Genomic DNA, 18643 nt, shown 5'->3' with positions numbered 1-18643 from the left:
ATGAAACAGTGTCAGACTTTATTTTTCTGGGCTCCAAAATCACTGCAGATGGTGATTGCAGTCATGAAATTAAAAGACACTTGCTCCTTGGAAGAAAAGCTATGACCAACCTAGACAGCATATTAAAAACAGAGACATTACTTTGCCAGAAAATGTCCATATAGTTAAAGCTATTTTTTTTTCCCCTCCAGTAGTCATGTATGGATGTGAGAGTTGCACCATAAAGAAAGCTGAGTGCTGAAGAATTGATGGTTTTGAACTGTGGTGTTGGAGAAGGCTCTTGAGAGTCCTTTGCACTGCAAGGAGATCCAACCAGTCCATTACTGAAGGAAATCAGCCCTGAATATTCTTTGGAAGGACTGATGCTGAAGGTGAAATTCCAGTACTTTGCCCTGACTCATTTAAAAAGACCCTGATGCTGAGAAAGATTGACGGTGGGAGGAGAAGGGGACAACAGAGGATGAGATGGTTGGATGGCATCACGGACTCAATGGATATGAGTTTGATCAAGCTCCAGGAGATGGTGAAGGACAGGGAAGCCTGGTGTGCTGCCGACCATGGGTTCACCAAGAGTTGGACATGACTGAGTGACTGAACAACAACAACATGAATGAATGAAAGGCAATCATAACCCTCCTCAAAACACATTTTTAACCTAGTTGTTCTTCATCATAGACACTGTGTCAGGGCAACAGCTGAGTATTCTTCTTTATTTATGCTGGACTTTCCTAGAGATAGTAAAGTAGTTGAAATTGTTCTTTTCTATTCTATTCTATTCTTTTTTTTTTTTTTTTCACTTTGCTGTTCACTTTTTTTTTTTAATTTTATTTTATTTTTAAACTTTACATAACTGTATTAGTTTTGCCAAATATCAAAATGAATTCTTTTCTTTCTGGCCCAAGGTGAACTGTTCTATATGCTTTTCTTCTAGGTGAAATTGATCTTCAAATTCTCTCCAAAGTGCAAGCTCAGTACCCAGGAGTTCATATCATCAATGAAGTTGTTGAGCCAAGTGCTGAACAAATCACCAAGTACAAAGGTACTTGTAACCCACGATGTGTGTGTGTGCGCGTTCAGTTGCTTATGGTGCTGTATATCAAATCCTATTCTGAAAGGCTTGTCATCCCACATGCATCCCTTCAGTCACTAACAACATGGTTACTGTGATACATTCTTTGTAAGCTTATTGAGAGAAGAACCTAATTACTTTCTTGGCAGGCATGACTTAAACACCTCAGAATATAAATAGTAACTAGAATACTGTCTCTCCATCCATCCCCTGGTCATCAACCATTATTTTTGATGTTTATTTTAGAGACAGTCATTAATTCATTCAGAGGTATTTAAACAGAAACCTTACCCTAAAAGCTATGTGTAATTGGTAACAGCAAGAATCAGCAAACTTTTCTCTGAAAAGGGCCAAATAGTAAGTATTTTAGACTTAGGCCACCTATTCAGTCACTAAGTCGTGTCTGACTCTGTGATCCCATGGACTGCAGCACACCAGGCTCCTCTGTCCTCCACTGTCTCCCCGAGTTTGCTCAAATTCATGTCCACTGAGTTGGTGATGCTATCTAACCATCTAATCCACACGATCCCTGTCACAACTAATTAGCTCTGCCACTGAACACCAAAGGCAGCCAGAGACAATCCATAAACTAACATGTGTGGCTATGTCACAATAAAATTTTACTTGTAAACATTCAATTTGAATTTTATATCATTTTTACCTATCATGAAGTATTATTCTTCTTTTGATTTTGTTCAACCATTTAACAATTTAATGGCACAAAATATGAAGGATAGGAGCATGAAGTCGGGAAGAAGAGTAATGTATATTTTTAGCTTGCAGTCTATTTAAAAATAGGTAGTAAGACAGATATGGTCCATGCCACAGTTTACTGATTTCTGAGTTATAGAATCATATCACCTGTTTTATGTAAATTCTCCATTGATAAAATCCACCAGTTTTTTTTCCATTAACACTTGAGATAATGTGCCTATACACAGCTTCCCTGGTGACTCAGTGGTAAAGTATCCTCCTGCAGTGCAGGAGAAGCAGATTCAATCCCTGGGTCAGGAAGATCCCCTGGAGAAGGGAATGGCAACCTGCTCCAGTATTCTTGCCTGGGAAACCCCATGGACAGAGGAGCCTGGTGGGCTACAGTCCATGGTATCGCATAAGAGTCGGATGTGACTTAGCAACTAAACAACAATATTGCCTGTGTCTGATCAGTATTCTCATAATTATTTTTTATTGGCTCTTTAGTTATCTCTAATTTCATTTAATGCTAGAGGAAAAACTAGGATGAACTCTCTGGTCTTCTGGAGCTGCATAAAAAAGAAAAATGTGCTTTATATCTGTTGTATATATAATATTGATTGCATTAAAATTCTAAATGGAAATGGGTTCCAAATTTGCAATTAAAATTGATGGTGAGCTACCTTTTCTCCATATTTTAGAGCTTGTAGCCAAGACATCAAACCTTGAGAACATAAAGTTTGCTTGGCATAAGGAGACATCATCTGAATATCAAAACAGAATGATGGAGAAAAAAGAACTTCAGAGGTGGGACTTTATTCATATGATTCAGGTAAGAAATATTTATTGTTATATACTCTCAGAAAAAATGATTCTTCAGAAATATTTCAGAGTACTTAATATTCTAACTTTTAAAAGAAAAATGAAAATCTGATTTCTGATTTTATAAGTGAACATTATCTGTCCAACTGAGAATGGACCAACATCCCAGAGTTTTTCTGAATCCACTTGCTTTTGCCTTCTGTTCATGACCTGGCTAGTGTTTATGTGACAAAGGGGCAGGCTGGATGATTCCTCAGGTCAACAAAGTATTACTGACATCAGTCTTTCTGCCAGAATTTATTTCCGTGGTCCAGCACTAATAGTGTATTTCTTAGAAATACAATAGTGTATTTCTTGTAAAGGGAGTGCCTCTTCAGTAGATGATATGGGGACATATTTCCAGAGGTCACTGATGTATCTGAATAGCATATAGGTGTATAGGCTTTGGGTGTTGGCTACCATTAGAAGATGCACATGTTTTAGAAAAAACGTGATGAACAAGACACTTTTTGCTTTCTATAGTCTACAAATACAGTCATCCCAAAGGAATAAACTTTTTTGTAGATGTTTTAAAAATTGAAATATAACTGATTTACAGTGCTGTGCCAATCTCTGCTGTATTATACACCTATAGACATTCTTATTTTTATATTCTTTTCCACTGTGGTTTATCACAGGATATTGAATATAGCTCTGTGCTATATATTTGGACCTTGTTGATTATCAGTTCTAAATGTATTAATAATAGCCTGTATCTACCAACCCCAAACTCCCAGTCCATCCCTGTCCCTCCCCACCTCCCCCTTGGCAACCACAAGTATGGTGTCTATGTCTATGAGTTTCTTTCTGTTTTGTAAACAGGTTTATTTGTGCCATATTTTAGATTCCACATGTAAGTGATGTTATATGGTATTTGTCTTTCTCTTTCTGACCTACTTCAGTTAGTATGATAATCTCTAGGTCCATCCATGTTGCTAGTAAATGGCATTATTTCATTCCTTTGTATGGCTGAGCAGCATTCCATTGTATATATGTACCACATCTTCTTTATCCATTTGTTTGTTGATAGACATTTAGGTTATTTCCATGTTTTTGCTGTTGTAAAAAGTGCTACTGTGAATGTAGGGGTGCATGTATCTTTTTGAATTATAGTTTTGTCCAGGTATATTCCCAGGAATGGGACTGTTGGATCATATGGTAACTCTATTTTTAGTTTTCTAAGGAACCTCAATATTTTCCATAGTGGTTGTATCAACAGTGTAGGGGGATCCCTTTTCTCCACACCCTCTCCATACTTCTTTTTGTAGAATTTTTAATGATGGTCATTTTGACTAGTGTGAAGTGGTAACTCATTGTAGTTTTGATTTGCATTTCTCTAATAATTAGTGTTTCTTGACTTCCTACTTTTGCATTCCAGTCCCCTATGATGAAAAGGACGTCTTTTTTGGGTGTTAGTTCTAAAAGGTCTTGTAGGTCTTCTTAGAACCGTTTAACTTCAGCTTCTTCAGCATTACTGGTTGGAGCATAGGCTTGGATTACTGTGATATTGAATGGTTTGCCTTGGAAACGAACAGAGATCATTCTGTCATTTTTGAGATTGCATCCAAATACTGCATTTCGGACTCTTTTGTTGACCATGATGGCTACTCCATTTCTTCTGAGGGATTCCTGCCCGCAGTAGTAGATATAATGGTCATCTGAGTTAAATTCACCCATTCCAGTCCATTTCAGTTCGCTGATTCCTAGAATGTCGACATTCACCCTTGCCATCTGCTGTTTGACCACTTCCAATTTGCCTTGATTCATGGACCTGACATTCCACGTTCCTATGCAATATTGCTCTTTACAGCATCGGACCTTGCTTCTATCACCAGTCACATCCACAGCTGGGTATTCTTTTTGCTTTGGCTCCATCCCTTCATTCTTTCTGGAGTTATTTCTCCACTGATCTCCAGTAGCATATTGGGCACCTACTGACCTGGGGAGTTTCTCTTTCAGTATCCTATCATTTTGCCTTTTCATACTGTTCATGGGATTCTCAAGGCAAGAATACTGAAGTGGTTTGCCATTCCCTTCTCCAGTGGACCACATTCTGTCAGATCTCTCCACCATGACCCGCCCATCTTGGGTTGCCCCATGGGCATGGCTTAGTTTCATTGAGTTAGACAAGGCTGTGGTCCTAGTGTGATTAGATTGACTAGTTTTCTGTGAGTATGGTTTCAGTGTGTTTGCCCTCTAAAGCTCAACATTCAGAAAACGAAGATCATGGCATCTGGTCCCATCACTTCATGGGAAATAGATGGGGAAACAGTGGAAACAGTGTCAGACTTTATTTTTCTGGGCTCCAAAATCACTGCAGATGGTGACTGCAGCCATGAAATTAAGAGACGCTTACTCTTTGGAAGGAAAGTTATGACCAACCTAGATAGCATATTCAAAAGCAGAGACATTACTTTGCCAACAAAGGTTCATCTAGTCAAGGCTATGGTTTTTCCTGTGGTCATGTATGGATTTGAGGGTTGGACCATGAAGAAGGCTGAGAGCTGAAGAATTGATGCTTTTGAACTGTGGTGTTGGAGAAGACTCTTGAGGGTCCTTGGACTGCAAGGAGATCCAACCAGCCCATTCTGAAGGAGATCAGCCCTGGGATTTCTTTGGAAGGAATGATGCTAAAGCTGAAACTCCAGTACTTTGGCCACCTCATGCGAAGAGTTGACTCATTGGAAAAGACTCTGATGCTGGGAGGGATTGGGGGCAAGAGGAGAAGGGAACGACAGAGGATTAGATGGCTGGATGGCATCACTGACTCGATGGACGTGAGTTTGAGTGAACTCCGGGAGTTGGTGATGGACAGGGAGGCCTGGCATGCTGGGATTCATGGGGTCGCAAAGAGTCGGACACGACCGAGCGACTGATCTGATCTGAATAATTAGTGATGCTGAGCATCTTTTCATGTACCTAGTGGTCATCTGTATGTCTTCTTTGGAGAAATATCTGTTAAAATATTCTGTCCAGTTTTTGATTGGGTTGTGTTTTCTGTTTTTGAGTTGTATGAATTGTTTGTATATTTTAGAGGTTAAGCCAAAAGGAATAGACTTCTAAAAATTACAGGAAGAAATGACTTCAGGGTTGGCATATCTAGGCAATTCTACATCTTTGTTTTCTTAGCAGACAAAAATCCTTTAAATATAAGGGAGTGCTTTTAACATTGCCCAGCAAACCTAAGACATTTCTCTACTAGACTTACTTTTCTATCTTCTCATATGGTTGGCCCTTGCACAACACAGATTTGAATTATGTGGGTGCATTTGTATGCTAATTTTTTCTTTTTAAATCTTTTTTTTTTTCTTTTGACCACATCACAGGGCTTGTGAGAGCTTAGTTGCCCAACCAGGGATTGAATCCATGCTCCCTGTAATGGAAGCACCAAGTCCAAACCACTGGACCTCCAGGGAATTCCCTGGATTTTTCCAGCAGTAAATGCTGCATGACTGGATGTGGAACTCCAGAAACAGAGAAAATACATGTGTTATATGTGAATTTTTGACTACACAGAAAGTTGGTACCCTAATCCCCGCCTTGTCGAAGGCTCAACTGTATAACTATTTCATACCTTCATCTCTCTCCTTACAACCCCTGTAATCCCTTCTTTGCCACTGGTTTCCAACTGATGATCTCCCTTTCTACTCTACAGTGAAAAGAGAAATGATCAGGTGGAAAATCATCTTTTACCCACCACATTTATAGAGATGCACCTGTACCCACCATTTCTTTTTTTCTTCTTACAAAAGCCTCCCAGGAATCCTCTTGTACTGTCGGTGGGAATGTAAACTGATATAGCCACTATGGAGAACAGTATGGAGGTTCATCAAAACAACTAAAAATAGAACTACCATGCTGTGCTTAGTTGCCCAGTCACATCCAACTCTGCAACCCTGTAGACTGTAGCCAGCCAGGCTCCTCTGTCCATGGGGAGAATACTCCAAGTATTCTCCCCATGTGGGTTGAGAATACTCAACCCACTCCAGTGTTCTCCAGGCAAGAATACTGGGGCAGGTTGCCATGCCCTCCTGCAGGGGATCTTCCCAACCCAGGGATTGAACTCAGGTCTCCCGTGTTACAGATGGATTCTTTACCATCTGAGACACCAGGGAAGACTGAGAATACTGGGATGGGTAGCCTATCCCTTCTCTAGGGGATCTCCCCAACCCAAGAATCAAACTGGGATTTCCTGCATTGCATGTGAATTCTTTACCAACTGAGCTACCAGGGAAGCCCAGAACTACCATATGACTCAGCAATCGCACTACTAAGCATATACCCAGAGAAAAACCATAATTCAAAAAGATACATGCACCCCAGGGTTCATAGCACCACTATAGAGACAGAGGTGTTGAGAACAAATATATGGACACCAAGGGAAAAAGGGATGGGTGGGATGAATTAGAGACTGGGATTGACACAGACACACTACTGATACTATGTATAAAAACTAACTAATGAAAACCTACTGTATAGCACAGGGAACTCTACTTAATACACTGTGGTGACCTGAATAGGAAGGAAATCTGAAAGGGAGGGCATATATGTATATGTATGTCTGATTGATTTTGCTGTACAGTAGAAACTAACACAACACTGTAAAGCAGCTATACTCCAAAAAAGTTAATTTAAAAAACAACAAAAGCCTCCCTTTATCAAAAGCCAATCCCTTCACATATGCGCTGAATCCCATTCCTCACTTGTTATAAAATGTTGCAGCTTCAGAGATCATTCTCCAGTGTCTCTCCAAACCTCCACATTTGTTCTTTCTTTCTTATCTCTGCTTCCTCTGCACTACTACTGTCTTCCTCTCAGTCTACTCTGCATTTTTGTTATGTCTCTGTCTCCTCATTTTTCCTTACAGTCCTAACATTCTCATGGCATCTTTCAACTTAATATTCATAGTCAACTGCAGAGAATCTGTGTCTATTAGATCAATTTTCAGAGCATCTGCTATGATCGGCCTCCTCTTTTTGAGCTAGGTCATGTCAAGGATTATTAGCGATCTTGTGGACTAGCTGCATCTGGGTGCCTGTCTATGTGGTCCCTGTGGTGAACAGCATGGCGTGACATGATACTAAATATGGCCTCTGAGACCACACAGACCATGTGCAGGTCCCTTGTATTTCATTAATTCATGTGAGGGAGGCATAGCTCAGGTTATTTTTGCTTTATGCAATAAATTCTATCATGCGTGTGTACATGCTCAGTCATGCTCAACTATTTGTGATCCCATAGAGCCTGCCATGCTCCTCTGTCCATGGAATTTTCCAGGCAAAAATACTGGAGAGGGTTGTCATTTCCTACTCTAGGGTATCTTCCCAACCCAAGGATTGAACCCATGTCTCTTGCATCTCTTGCACTGGCAGGTGGATTCTTTACCACTGTGCCACCTGGGAAGCCCATAAAAAAAAACAATAAAATATTGAATTCTTGTCTAAAAGAGTAGAAGATGAGACATAAAAAGTAAGTGTCTATGTGGGGTAGATTCCAGGGCTATAAGCCCTCAGGGGAAAATTTCCATTGCCCATGTCTAATTCCGGCTCTATCTGTGTTAGGTGGAAAGACCTCTCCCTGCAATTCACCAGAGATCGTTCAGAGTTATTTAAAATGAGTGGACTGACACCTATCCCCTTGTGATGATGCTGCAACCTTAGGCTTTATCCAGTCCAGTTTCCTAGAGAATCTGTCAACATCAAAGCTTGTTGCATTTTCTGTGATTTAAAAAAAGCATTGGTGAGCATATGGTAAAGCTAGTGCAAAGGGCTTAATTTTGAAGCAACGTTCCATGAAATGGAATGTTTTTATGGTGCCAGCACCATTTTCTCCCAGAAGAACTACAATTCACAAAATATAGAGAAAGCACAGAATCAATGCCCCCATGTGGAGTAGAGACTGTCTGAAGCTATAAATGTTTGTGTTACTGAAGCCAGAAAGAGCAAATTTCAAACTATTTGATTCTTGTTGAGTAAATACCATAGTTTCCCCTATCCCCAAATATTTTCTCTCATTATAATTCTATCTCTCCATATAATATCTTTAACTTCTAAATTTCTTATGTGTTTTGTTGAGTAAAAACCCACTCAACTTGAAAATCAAATCTTCTAGTGAGTATCTAGTCTGAGCAACAAAGACATTGACAAGAGAAAAGTGCCTCATTTCTCTTTTCCTTCATTTCTAGATGCTGTATTATGTTAAAGACATCCCAGCTACCCTGAAATTCTTCCATAGTCTCTTAGCTACCAATGCTAAGATTCTCATTATTATTGTGTCAGGTAAGTTATTTTCCTTCCACCTAAATTTTAAAAAACCAATAGTTCATGTGTGTGAAGGCTGATGGTATATTTCATCTTCATTATGAAATTCTTGACCTGGCTTATTATGGTCATAGTCAATTAATTAACACAGTATTAGGAAAGTCCTTCAAACTTTCAATTTAGGATTTCCAGTGGAAATAAATATCTGTTTCTTCTTCCTCTTGAGAAAGTATATCTTTGTTGTCCATATATAAATTATTTTTTATATAACATACAGCAAATACAACTGATAGGAATTCTTTTGAGGAGGCTAAAAATAGAAAATATTTCTATTTACCTCCTTTTTGTCCCTTAAATGCCTCTTTCCCTTCTGTGATGTTTAAATAAAGGTTGAAATATTTGTGACACTGTCATATTTGATTAATTTGCATTTCTAGAGCCACTGTCCATGTTGTTCATTATAGGTTTTCTCAAATAACTATCAAAAATAGCTAGTGATTCTCTTGTTTGGTTTTGTGTTGTTGTGTTATTTTCCAAAGACGGCATTTGATCACACTTTGTTTCCAGTGATACAATTATCACACAGAGAACCTAAATAAACAGATTGGCAAATAAAACACTGACACTGTTGAATTCATTAATTCACTCCTTCATTCAGCAGTCTTTATGGATTGTTCACACAGTGCTGTTCAGGTTGACTCTAGACATACAGCAGCTTCTATCTTCCTAAATTTATATCAGACCCTATAATCAAAAACCACGTCATAAAATTCATTTATTCCTAAATATGAGGAATGGCTTTAAGGATCGCAAACACAGTTGTTGCCTATAATCCTAGCTTTGAATTTATGTGGGATTTTGGCAAATGAAAGTTCCTGTACACAACCTCTTCTGCAAGGGAACATTTGATATACTATTTTTATCTCAGGTTTGTTAAAAATACTCATTTATGTGAGAAAGTTCTATCTTCCCATTTAGGAGGGCTTATGTAAACTGGATTTTTCCCACTAACCTCTCTCCAAATGAGGACACTTGGATAAAGCACTTTGAACATTTAGGAATACAAAAGTAAATTTAGTTATCAACACTGAGTTGATAACTCAGTCTATTCTTGATAATCTGTATCAATAATACAGAAAGTGTTGCAGACAGAAATAAGAGTTCATCCAGCAGTCATATATGTCTGATTTTAGAATATATTCCACATCAAATGAAGATCCACTTTATTTATATTTAGTTTATCCTTAAATATTTTCAGAAGTTATGTATTTGAGTGTCAGAAGGCAGCTCTCTTGTGAATATATACCTACCAATAAGAAAAAACCAGCTTAAGGTTTACAAAGTAGCACGAGTAGTCTACAAGCAACTGAGAATTGACTTAGTGCTCTAATGGATACAGTATTTTGCTGGCTACATCATGAATACAGTTACTAGAAACGAAAACCATTTCAGTTCAGTTCAGTTGCTCAGTCCTGTCCGACTCTTTGCGACCCCATGAATCGCAGCACGCCAGGCCTCCCTGTCCATCACCAACTCCCGGAGTTCACTCAGACTCAGGTCCATCGAGTCAGTGATGCCATCCAGCCATCTCATCTTCTGTTGTCCCCTTCTCCTCCTGCCCCCAATCCCTCCCAGTATCAGAGTCTTTTCCAATGAGTCAACTCTTCTCATGAGGTGGCCAAAGTACTGGAGTTTCAGCTTTAGCATCATTCCTTCCAAAGAAATCCCAGGGCTGATCTCCTTCAGAATGGACTGGTTGGATCTCCTTGCAGTCCAAGGGACTCTCAAGAGTAATTCTTCGGCGCTCAGACTTCTTCACAGCCCAACTCTCACATCCATACATGACCACAGGAAAAACCATAGCCTTGACTAGACCATTTAGCTTTCATCAAAAAAGTATTCTGAGTCAAAAATTATTCACTCTGTATTTGATGGTAGAAATATTTTACTAACTTTTTCAGTATAGAGTTTACAGTTCTTCATGACTGCACACAGTGTGGGAGGCAGGTGTCGTAGAGAGGAAAACATTGTTAACAGATAATCCTTTTAGCTCAGTGCTTTTCCTAAGATACCAACTCTTCACTTTCCCCTTTCACCCCTTCTTACTCGTTACATAGAGCAGATTAACTCCACTTTGCTCTTCCTCTCTGACCTAAATAAACCTGTTCACCTATAAACCTATCTTAACAATAATGTATTTCTCTGAGAAAAATTGTATCAGCCCCTTGGTGTAAGGAAGTAGCTGAAGTTTCCCTTTTAAAAAAGAGCAGTAATTGCCTTGTTGCATTAAAAAAGCTGATACAGGTATGTATGGGTCAGCTTTTAGAAAAATAAATTATGGTCAATTTCCAACAGTGAAAACAAATTTGGTCACAAGATTTGTCTTATATCATTGTCAATTAACATGTATAGAATTGATCCACATTGTCATTAGTAACTTTTTCATTTCACAGTATCACTACAAATCCCTATGAGCCAGACCAGTCTGCTAACCTGTGGATAGTAGACAGGTGTAATGAAACTCCCCAGGTCATCTGAGGTGCCTGGTCAGCTTCCTATCTCACTCCTATTTAATAAAACCCATTATCCTAAACTGCCTTCTCAGCCCAAACTATAAATCTTGAAACCCCATTCTCCATACTTGCCCAATGAAAACATGCCTTAAACTTGACTATTACCTTAAAACTTGGAAGGCCTACACCAAAATGGTTCACACAAGGCTCTGTTTTTACTCAGGTTGTTGAGGTCACTTTATAAATGGAATTTGGTCATTATTACCTAGAAGTGGCTCTGGCTTGGTGCTAAAGAATCTGCCTGCCAATGCAGGAGACCCAGGTTCAATACTGGGTTGAGGAGATCCCTTGGAAAAGGAAATGACAACCCACTCCAGTATTCTTGCCAGGGAAATCCTATGGACAAGAGGAGCCTGAGGGCTACAGTTCATGGGGTGGCAAAAGAGTCATACATGGCTTAGTGACTAAACAACAACAGCCTAGAAGTGAAGAAGCTTGTTTGCATATTTCCTTTGTTTCAGCAATATTGTCATCCATAGCCTCATGGCAATATAGCAACTGCGTGCTCCTTGCAAACAGACTCAGAGAAGCCTAGCCCTAGTTACTCAATTAAATTTCCACGAGTGCTCAGCGAGCTAGTATCTCAGCAAGGCACATAATGGTATGTCTGGATTAACATGTTGCTCTAAAGGTCATCTTAAACATGCTCCATAGCTAAGGTTTCTGCCTGTCCATCCCAGTTAGACAGTGACCTGTGACTGAACTGTGTTGTCTCTCTGAGTAAACTGAATTACTCAGTTATTTGAGTACCATATGGAAACCCATTTTTGCAATTTATTCGATTGTAAGATAATGAAATATGGAATCTGTTTCGAGATTTAATTATGCAGGGCACCTAGCTTGGTTAAGGTGATAGGTGCATTCAGCATATTCAAAATATAGCTTGTAGTCTTGGTCTCAGGCTGTCATAGCTATTGTGGAGATTTGGTTCATTCAGCTTTTATTGAGCTCCTCTAATCCATCATTAGATAGACATAAATTTGAGCAAACTCCAGGAGATAGTGGAGGACAGAGGAGCCTGGCATGCTACAGTCCATGAGGTCACATAAGAGTTGTCCATGACTTAATGACTGAACAATAACAGTTCATCACTGCTAGGCTCTGAGGTTGCAAAGATGACTATTACTCCTCCTCTGCCTTTGATAGACCCCTAATCCAATGGAGGACTGAAAGGGGTAAACACTTTCAGCAGTGTGCTAATTTCCTACCAGAGGCAAATGGGGAGTTTTTAAGGAGAGTTCCTGAAGAGCAGGAGTTCTGCTCTCTGCTGCTGCTGCTAAGTCGCTTCAGTCATGTCCGACTCTGTGCGACCCCATAGGCGGAAGCCCACCAGGCTCCCCAGTCCCTGGGATTCTCCAGGCAAGAACACTGGAGTGGGTTGCCATTTCCTTCTCCAATGCATGAAAGTGAAAAGTGAAAGTGAAGTCGCTCAGTCGAGTCCGACTCTTAGCGACCCCATGGACTGCAGCCTACCAGGCTCCTCCGTCCATGGGATTCTCCAGGCAAGAGTACTGGAGTGGGGTGCCATTGCCTTCTCAGCTCTCTAGTCCCAGATTTTTGCAAAACCCTTGGCACCTAGAAGAACACACCCAGTAAATGTATTTAAATTGAAAAACGAAAGTGTTAGTAGCTAAGTAGTGTCTGACTCATTTGTGACTCCATGGACTGTAGCCCACCAGGCTCCTCTGTCCATGGGATTTTCCAGGCAAGAATACTGGAGTGGGTAGCCATTCCCTTCTCCAGGGGATCTTCTCAACCGAGCGGTCAAAATGAATAATTATTTATTATTTCTTCTTTATAATATCCTAACTACAACTGATTCTGAATGTCCATCCAAAAAAAAAAAGAGAGAGAGAGAGACCATGTTTTTAGCTAAAATTTACTATTATGATAGACATGGAATCAGGGAATATAGAGAGTGCTGGAGATTTGAAGATGGACTTAATAAAAAGGAATAAAAGGCTCAATAAAGAAGATACACATATTCACACACAAACAGTGCATGATGAAACAGGCATACAAAAGCACAGAAGAGTAGGCAAGTGAAACTAATTAGGAAAAGGAAGAGAAATTATATTCAGAATTAAATGACAGTGTTTTACTGGTCAGCCTATTTGAATATATGGTGCTTAAGGGAATAGAAGCTTTCCTCTGGTTCCAAAGAATCCATTGAAGAATTAGCCCATATGAGAAAACAGTCATTTATTTATAACAGAAGTTTCTGATTATAGAGACTAAAGATCTGATTTAGGGATGAAAAAGAAGAGAAATAAGAAGAGGTAGACTTTTAAAATGAGTATCCCACACTAAAATAAAGTCAGTGGCACGTTTTTCTGCAAATATAGTAGCCAGATATTAGTTGAGAGAGTTGTTATTAATAATTAAAATGCAACTTATCTGGTTAAGGGAGATCAGTAACGTTTTCTTTCCTGACCTCTCCTTATTTGACTAAGGAAGGAGGCAAATCGTAGTGTGTTATTTTTAATACAGTGTGTGTGGGGGGGAAGGACCTGGTTTATATCATGTTGAATACAAAAGTAACACCATATGTTGTGCCCACTGAGAGCCATTATGATAATTTATCAGTCAGAAAGTGTCTAATTGCTCAGCTTAGAAATGGCACTGAGTCACCAAACACTGACACCAACAAATGCTCTGCAATTAGTGTTTGGTTCTTTTCTCTCTACCAGGTTTAAAAAATAATAATGATAATGCTAACAGAGCCTCTCCTCAACCACTGAAATATTTATTTTCTTATAAAGTCTTATTTGTAGGCAAATTCTTATTTGGGCAGACAATCACTGTCTTTGGAATGAAAAATTTTTTTAATACATACTCATGACCCTGATTTTTTTTCATTGAACTGAGGTTTCTTATTTTTTAATTTTTCTGCTTCATTCCAATTCTACCTTCTCCTAAAGCTTACCCTGAAGTTATCACTCTCTTCTGGAATATTAGTGGAACATCAGACCACTCTTAATGCCCTGTATCCACTGTATATGTAACATCCCAGTATTACATGCTTATATTAGAAGGTCCATAAAATTCTCTTTTGTTTTAATTATTATTATTATAGATTTTTGAATAGCAAGTTTGTTTTTTTCACAGTCTCAAGAATACAACCAGTGGAAATATCAAATTAATTCCATTTAATGTTCATTTATTTTCTAAGTACATATTACACATCTGCTATGCGCTTACCATTGTGCAATGATTTACTTCAATTATATTATTTAATATTTGCAGTTGCAACAAGTATAGTTATCTCTGTCTTATAGATAAGAAACCAGAGGTTCTGAAAGACTGAATAACAAACCTCATGTCATTCATGAAGAGTCAGAGGAACAATCCAACCTCTCTCTCCCTCAGATTCTGTATCTTTTAGCTGCTACACTGGCCCAGGTTTTCAATTAAATACATCATACACTGCTAATATACCTTCTAAAGCTGGGGACAAAATTTTTAAACTCAACTGAAGTGTTGCAGTCCAAGGCAGCATCTTGTAAGTGTACAGACCTGAGAGGATATCTCATCTTTGGTTTGAGTCAACTATCACTGCATTTGCTATGCTCTTTCTTCCATTTCAGTTTTTACTCAGACCCTCTCCTCTGAACCAGACGAACGTAAACAATTGCCTTCCTCTTATCACAACCTGAATGTCCAAGAGATAGCTCAACTCTTATACTTCCAAAACAACATGCCTGCTAACACATTGAAAAATGTTCCTCCCTCATTCTTCCCATTTCTAATGGCAGTTCTCTCTTTTCAGATGCTTGGGCCAAAATCACTGGGGTCATCACTGATTCTTTTCTTTCTTTCACTATCCAAATTGTTATTGCTAACAATATACAAGTCACTAGCAAATGGCATTGGCTCTAGGAGTGTAATATATAGTGTGTGTGTGTGTGTGTGTGTGTGTGTGTGTGTGTGTATATATATATAGCAACCATTTCTCATTATTTCCAATCTTGCTGTTTGAACTTACCATCATCTATCACCCCAATTTTTGCAGTGGCTTTTTTACTGTTCTTCCTGCTTCTGTCCTTATGCCCCTGTTCTCATTTGTGTGGCCAGAGTGACCTTAAGAAAATGTAAATCAGGTCAAGTCACTCTAATGCTGTGTCATCTGATATGTAAGTCACAGTTGGCTATTGAAAGTGAAGTGAATTAAAATGAAATAGCACTTAAAATTCATTTCCTTAGTCAGACTAGCCATAGTTCACATGTTCCAGAACCATAAAGTGGTTCAGTTCAGTTCAGTTCAGTCTCTCAGTCCTGTCCAACTCTTTGCGACCCCATGAATCGCAGCACGCTAGGCCTCCATGTCCATCAGCAACTCCTGGAGTTCACTCAAACTCACGTCCATCGAGTCGGTGATGCCATCCAGCCATCTCATCCTCTGTCGTCCCCTTCTCCTCCTGCCCCCAAGCCCTCCCAGTATCAGAGTCTTTTCCAATGAGTCAACTCTTCTCATGAGGTGGCCAAAATACTGGAGTTTCAGCTTTAGCATCATTCCTTCCAAAGAAATCCCAGGGCTGATCTCCTTCAGAATGGACTGGTTGGATCTCCTTGCAGTCCAAGGGACTCTCAAGAGTCTTCTCCAACACCACAGTTCAAAGGCATCAATTCTTCGGTGCTTAGCCTTCTTCACAGTCCAACTCTCACATCCATACATGACCACTGAAAAACCATAGCCTTGACTAGACGGACCTTTGTTGGCAAAGTAATGTCTCTGCTTTTGAATATGCTATCTAGGTTGGTCATAACTTTCCTTCCAAGGAGTAAGTGTCTTTTAATTTCATGGCTGCAGTCACCATCTGCAGTGATTTTGGAGCCCCCCAAAATAAAATCTGACACTGTTTCCACTGTTTCCCCATCTATTTCCCATGAAGTGATGGTTAGTGGCTACCATATTGAACAATGCTACCAATTTGGAACATGTCCAAGAGTCCATAACAGTCTATTAGACAGCACTACAATGACTTCTTATCTTTTCCTATATGATTAAGCACCCAATCCACTCCTCACCATCACCCAACCTCATCTCTTTCCATTCTCCCCTTGGTTCAATTCCAATCTCACGGGCTTCCTGGCTAGTTCTTAACGTGCCAAGCATGTTGCTGCTTCAGGTCCTCTGCAGTTGCTCTTCTCTCTACCTGGAGTAACCTTCCCCCTGATAGATTACTACATATCTATGTGCCTTGCTGTCATGTCCCTGCTCAAATGTTACATTATTAGAGAGAATGTCTGTGACAATCCTGTATAAAGCAGCAATCCACCCAGCTCTTTGATCTCCCTTATCTCTTGCTTAGATTTGTTTTTCATTAGCACTTTGCACCATCTGATGTATAATAACTTATTTATTTAACTTTCTCTCCAACCTCTTGAACTGAGCTACAAAAGTCAAACATTCCTACTTTTTAAATGGACTGCTCTATTCCAAGCATCTAATGTACTGCTTGCAGAGTAGGTAAGTGAAAAGAAGAATAACTGAAAGCATGAATGTTTTTCCGTTGCACAGGAGCCAGCAGCTGGCAAAAGCTATGGGAAAAGTATGGATCTCGCTTACCCCGGAATGACCTCTGCCAGTATGTCACATCGTCTGACCTCACTCAGATGCTGGACAAGTTGGGGATTAAGTATGAGTATTATGACCTTCTGTCCACCATGGACATATCTGACTGTTTTATTGATGGCAATGAAAATGGAGACCTGCTTTGGGATTTTTTGACAGAAACCTGCAACTTTAATACAACAGCACCACCTGATCTCAAAGCAGAAATTATGAAAGATCTGCAAAAGCCTGAATTCAGTATAAAGAAAGAGGGAAAGGTTCTTTTCAATAACAGTTTGAGTTTCATAGTGGTTGAGGCATAAATACACATCATGAGAATGTTAAAAAACTATAATTTGAACAATGTTGATCATTCATGTATTAAAATTATAAATATATCTCATAACATAAACAGAAGCATCTTCTCTTATACGTAAAACCTAGAAAGTTTTAAGACATTCTTGGATTTCCATATAGAATCATATATGACACTCCTGGTCTTATCTCTCCTATAAGTAAAGAGATGACATGGGCTACATACCACGTAATCTGAAAAATGAGACAACTAAGTTTCAGGGGGCTTACTGACAATAAAATTGACTCCATTTATTAACTGTGATAGAATTTTCTAGAATACTAATAAAATATGTGCTATTCAACTGAAGTGACTTAGCAGCAGCAGTAAAGTATATGCCTACTGATACATTAGACATTAAAAAAGCATATGTTTATTGACTTTCCCCTTTTGTAAAGAAGTATTTGTCTATATACATTTCTTTGCTATAGTTTCTATCCTTATCTTTAGTGATTACTAAAAGTAAGCGCTTAGGATGTTACAAAACTAACTCTGTCATGTGCTGTCATTTCCTTCGATTTTGGTTTCTCTTTTAACTTTGTTTATGGTGTTGTAGTATTTTGTTTTTAGATATACTGAAGTTTTCTTTATTCATTCAAATTTAGTTGTTTTTTTTTTAATTTCTGGATTTCTGAAACATTTTAAAAGGCCTTCTAAATCCAAGGTTTTAATATAGTAACATATTTTATCAAAATGATTGTATAATTTCACTGTATAAAAGTCTTTGATCTGTTTGAAATTTACATAAAGAGCTGAGAACAAAGTGATTTTTCACAAAAATAAAACCATCTATATCAACACGGTTGACAAAAAATAACCCACTTACTTAAAATAAATCTTTTATCATTTACTAAATTCCTAGAAAATATTTGAGTCTATTTCAATACTCCATAGTTCCTTCTATGACAAAGATCTCCTCTAAGAGCAAGAATCATCTTTAACAGTAAGATTTCAGAGAATTTTTGAAAAGTTTTTGATAACCTTTAGTTGGTTAATCCAGTGCTATCAGAATTTAACTTTGAAAGGATTCCTAAAGTAGCTGAATGTTACCAGCTCCCAGAGAAAATTAAAACCTTGGTAGTTCGATGTGGTTTCATGGTATAAAATAGATTCTTTACTTTTATATGAAAATTTAGTCTAAAGATTAATTATATTATTGAAGATCAGCAGTAGCCTGAATATTGCATATCGTGGCTCAGTGGTAAAGAATCTGCCTGAAATGTAGGAGACACCTGATCCTTGGGTCAGGAAGATTCCCTGGAGAAGGGAATGGCAACC

The 18643-nt window shown here is 38.7% G+C and overlaps 1 protein-coding gene across 1 annotated transcript in view; it reads left to right on the top strand.

Annotated features, from left to right (window-relative positions):
- The window catches only part of HNMT (histamine N-methyltransferase), a 45194-nt gene extending 26974 nt beyond the window's left edge, over positions 1-18220 (top strand). The window contains exons 3-6 of the mRNA XM_006047229.4: positions 932-1039; positions 2464-2594; positions 8808-8901; positions 16978-18220. Coding sequence (XP_006047291.1) covers positions 932-1039; positions 2464-2594; positions 8808-8901; positions 16978-17333 — 689 coding nt within the window. The 3' untranslated portion in view covers positions 17334-18220. The remainder of the gene's footprint in view (positions 1-931; positions 1040-2463; positions 2595-8807; positions 8902-16977) is intronic.
- Positions 18221-18643: the final 423 nt, after the last annotated feature.

Source organism: Bubalus bubalis, chromosome 2 (assembly GCF_019923935.1).
Source record: "Bubalus bubalis isolate 160015118507 breed Murrah chromosome 2, NDDB_SH_1, whole genome shotgun sequence".
NCBI classification, from domain to species: Eukaryota; Metazoa; Chordata; class Mammalia; order Artiodactyla; family Bovidae; genus Bubalus; species Bubalus bubalis.
This window is presented reverse-complemented; position numbering and strand designations above follow the sequence as displayed.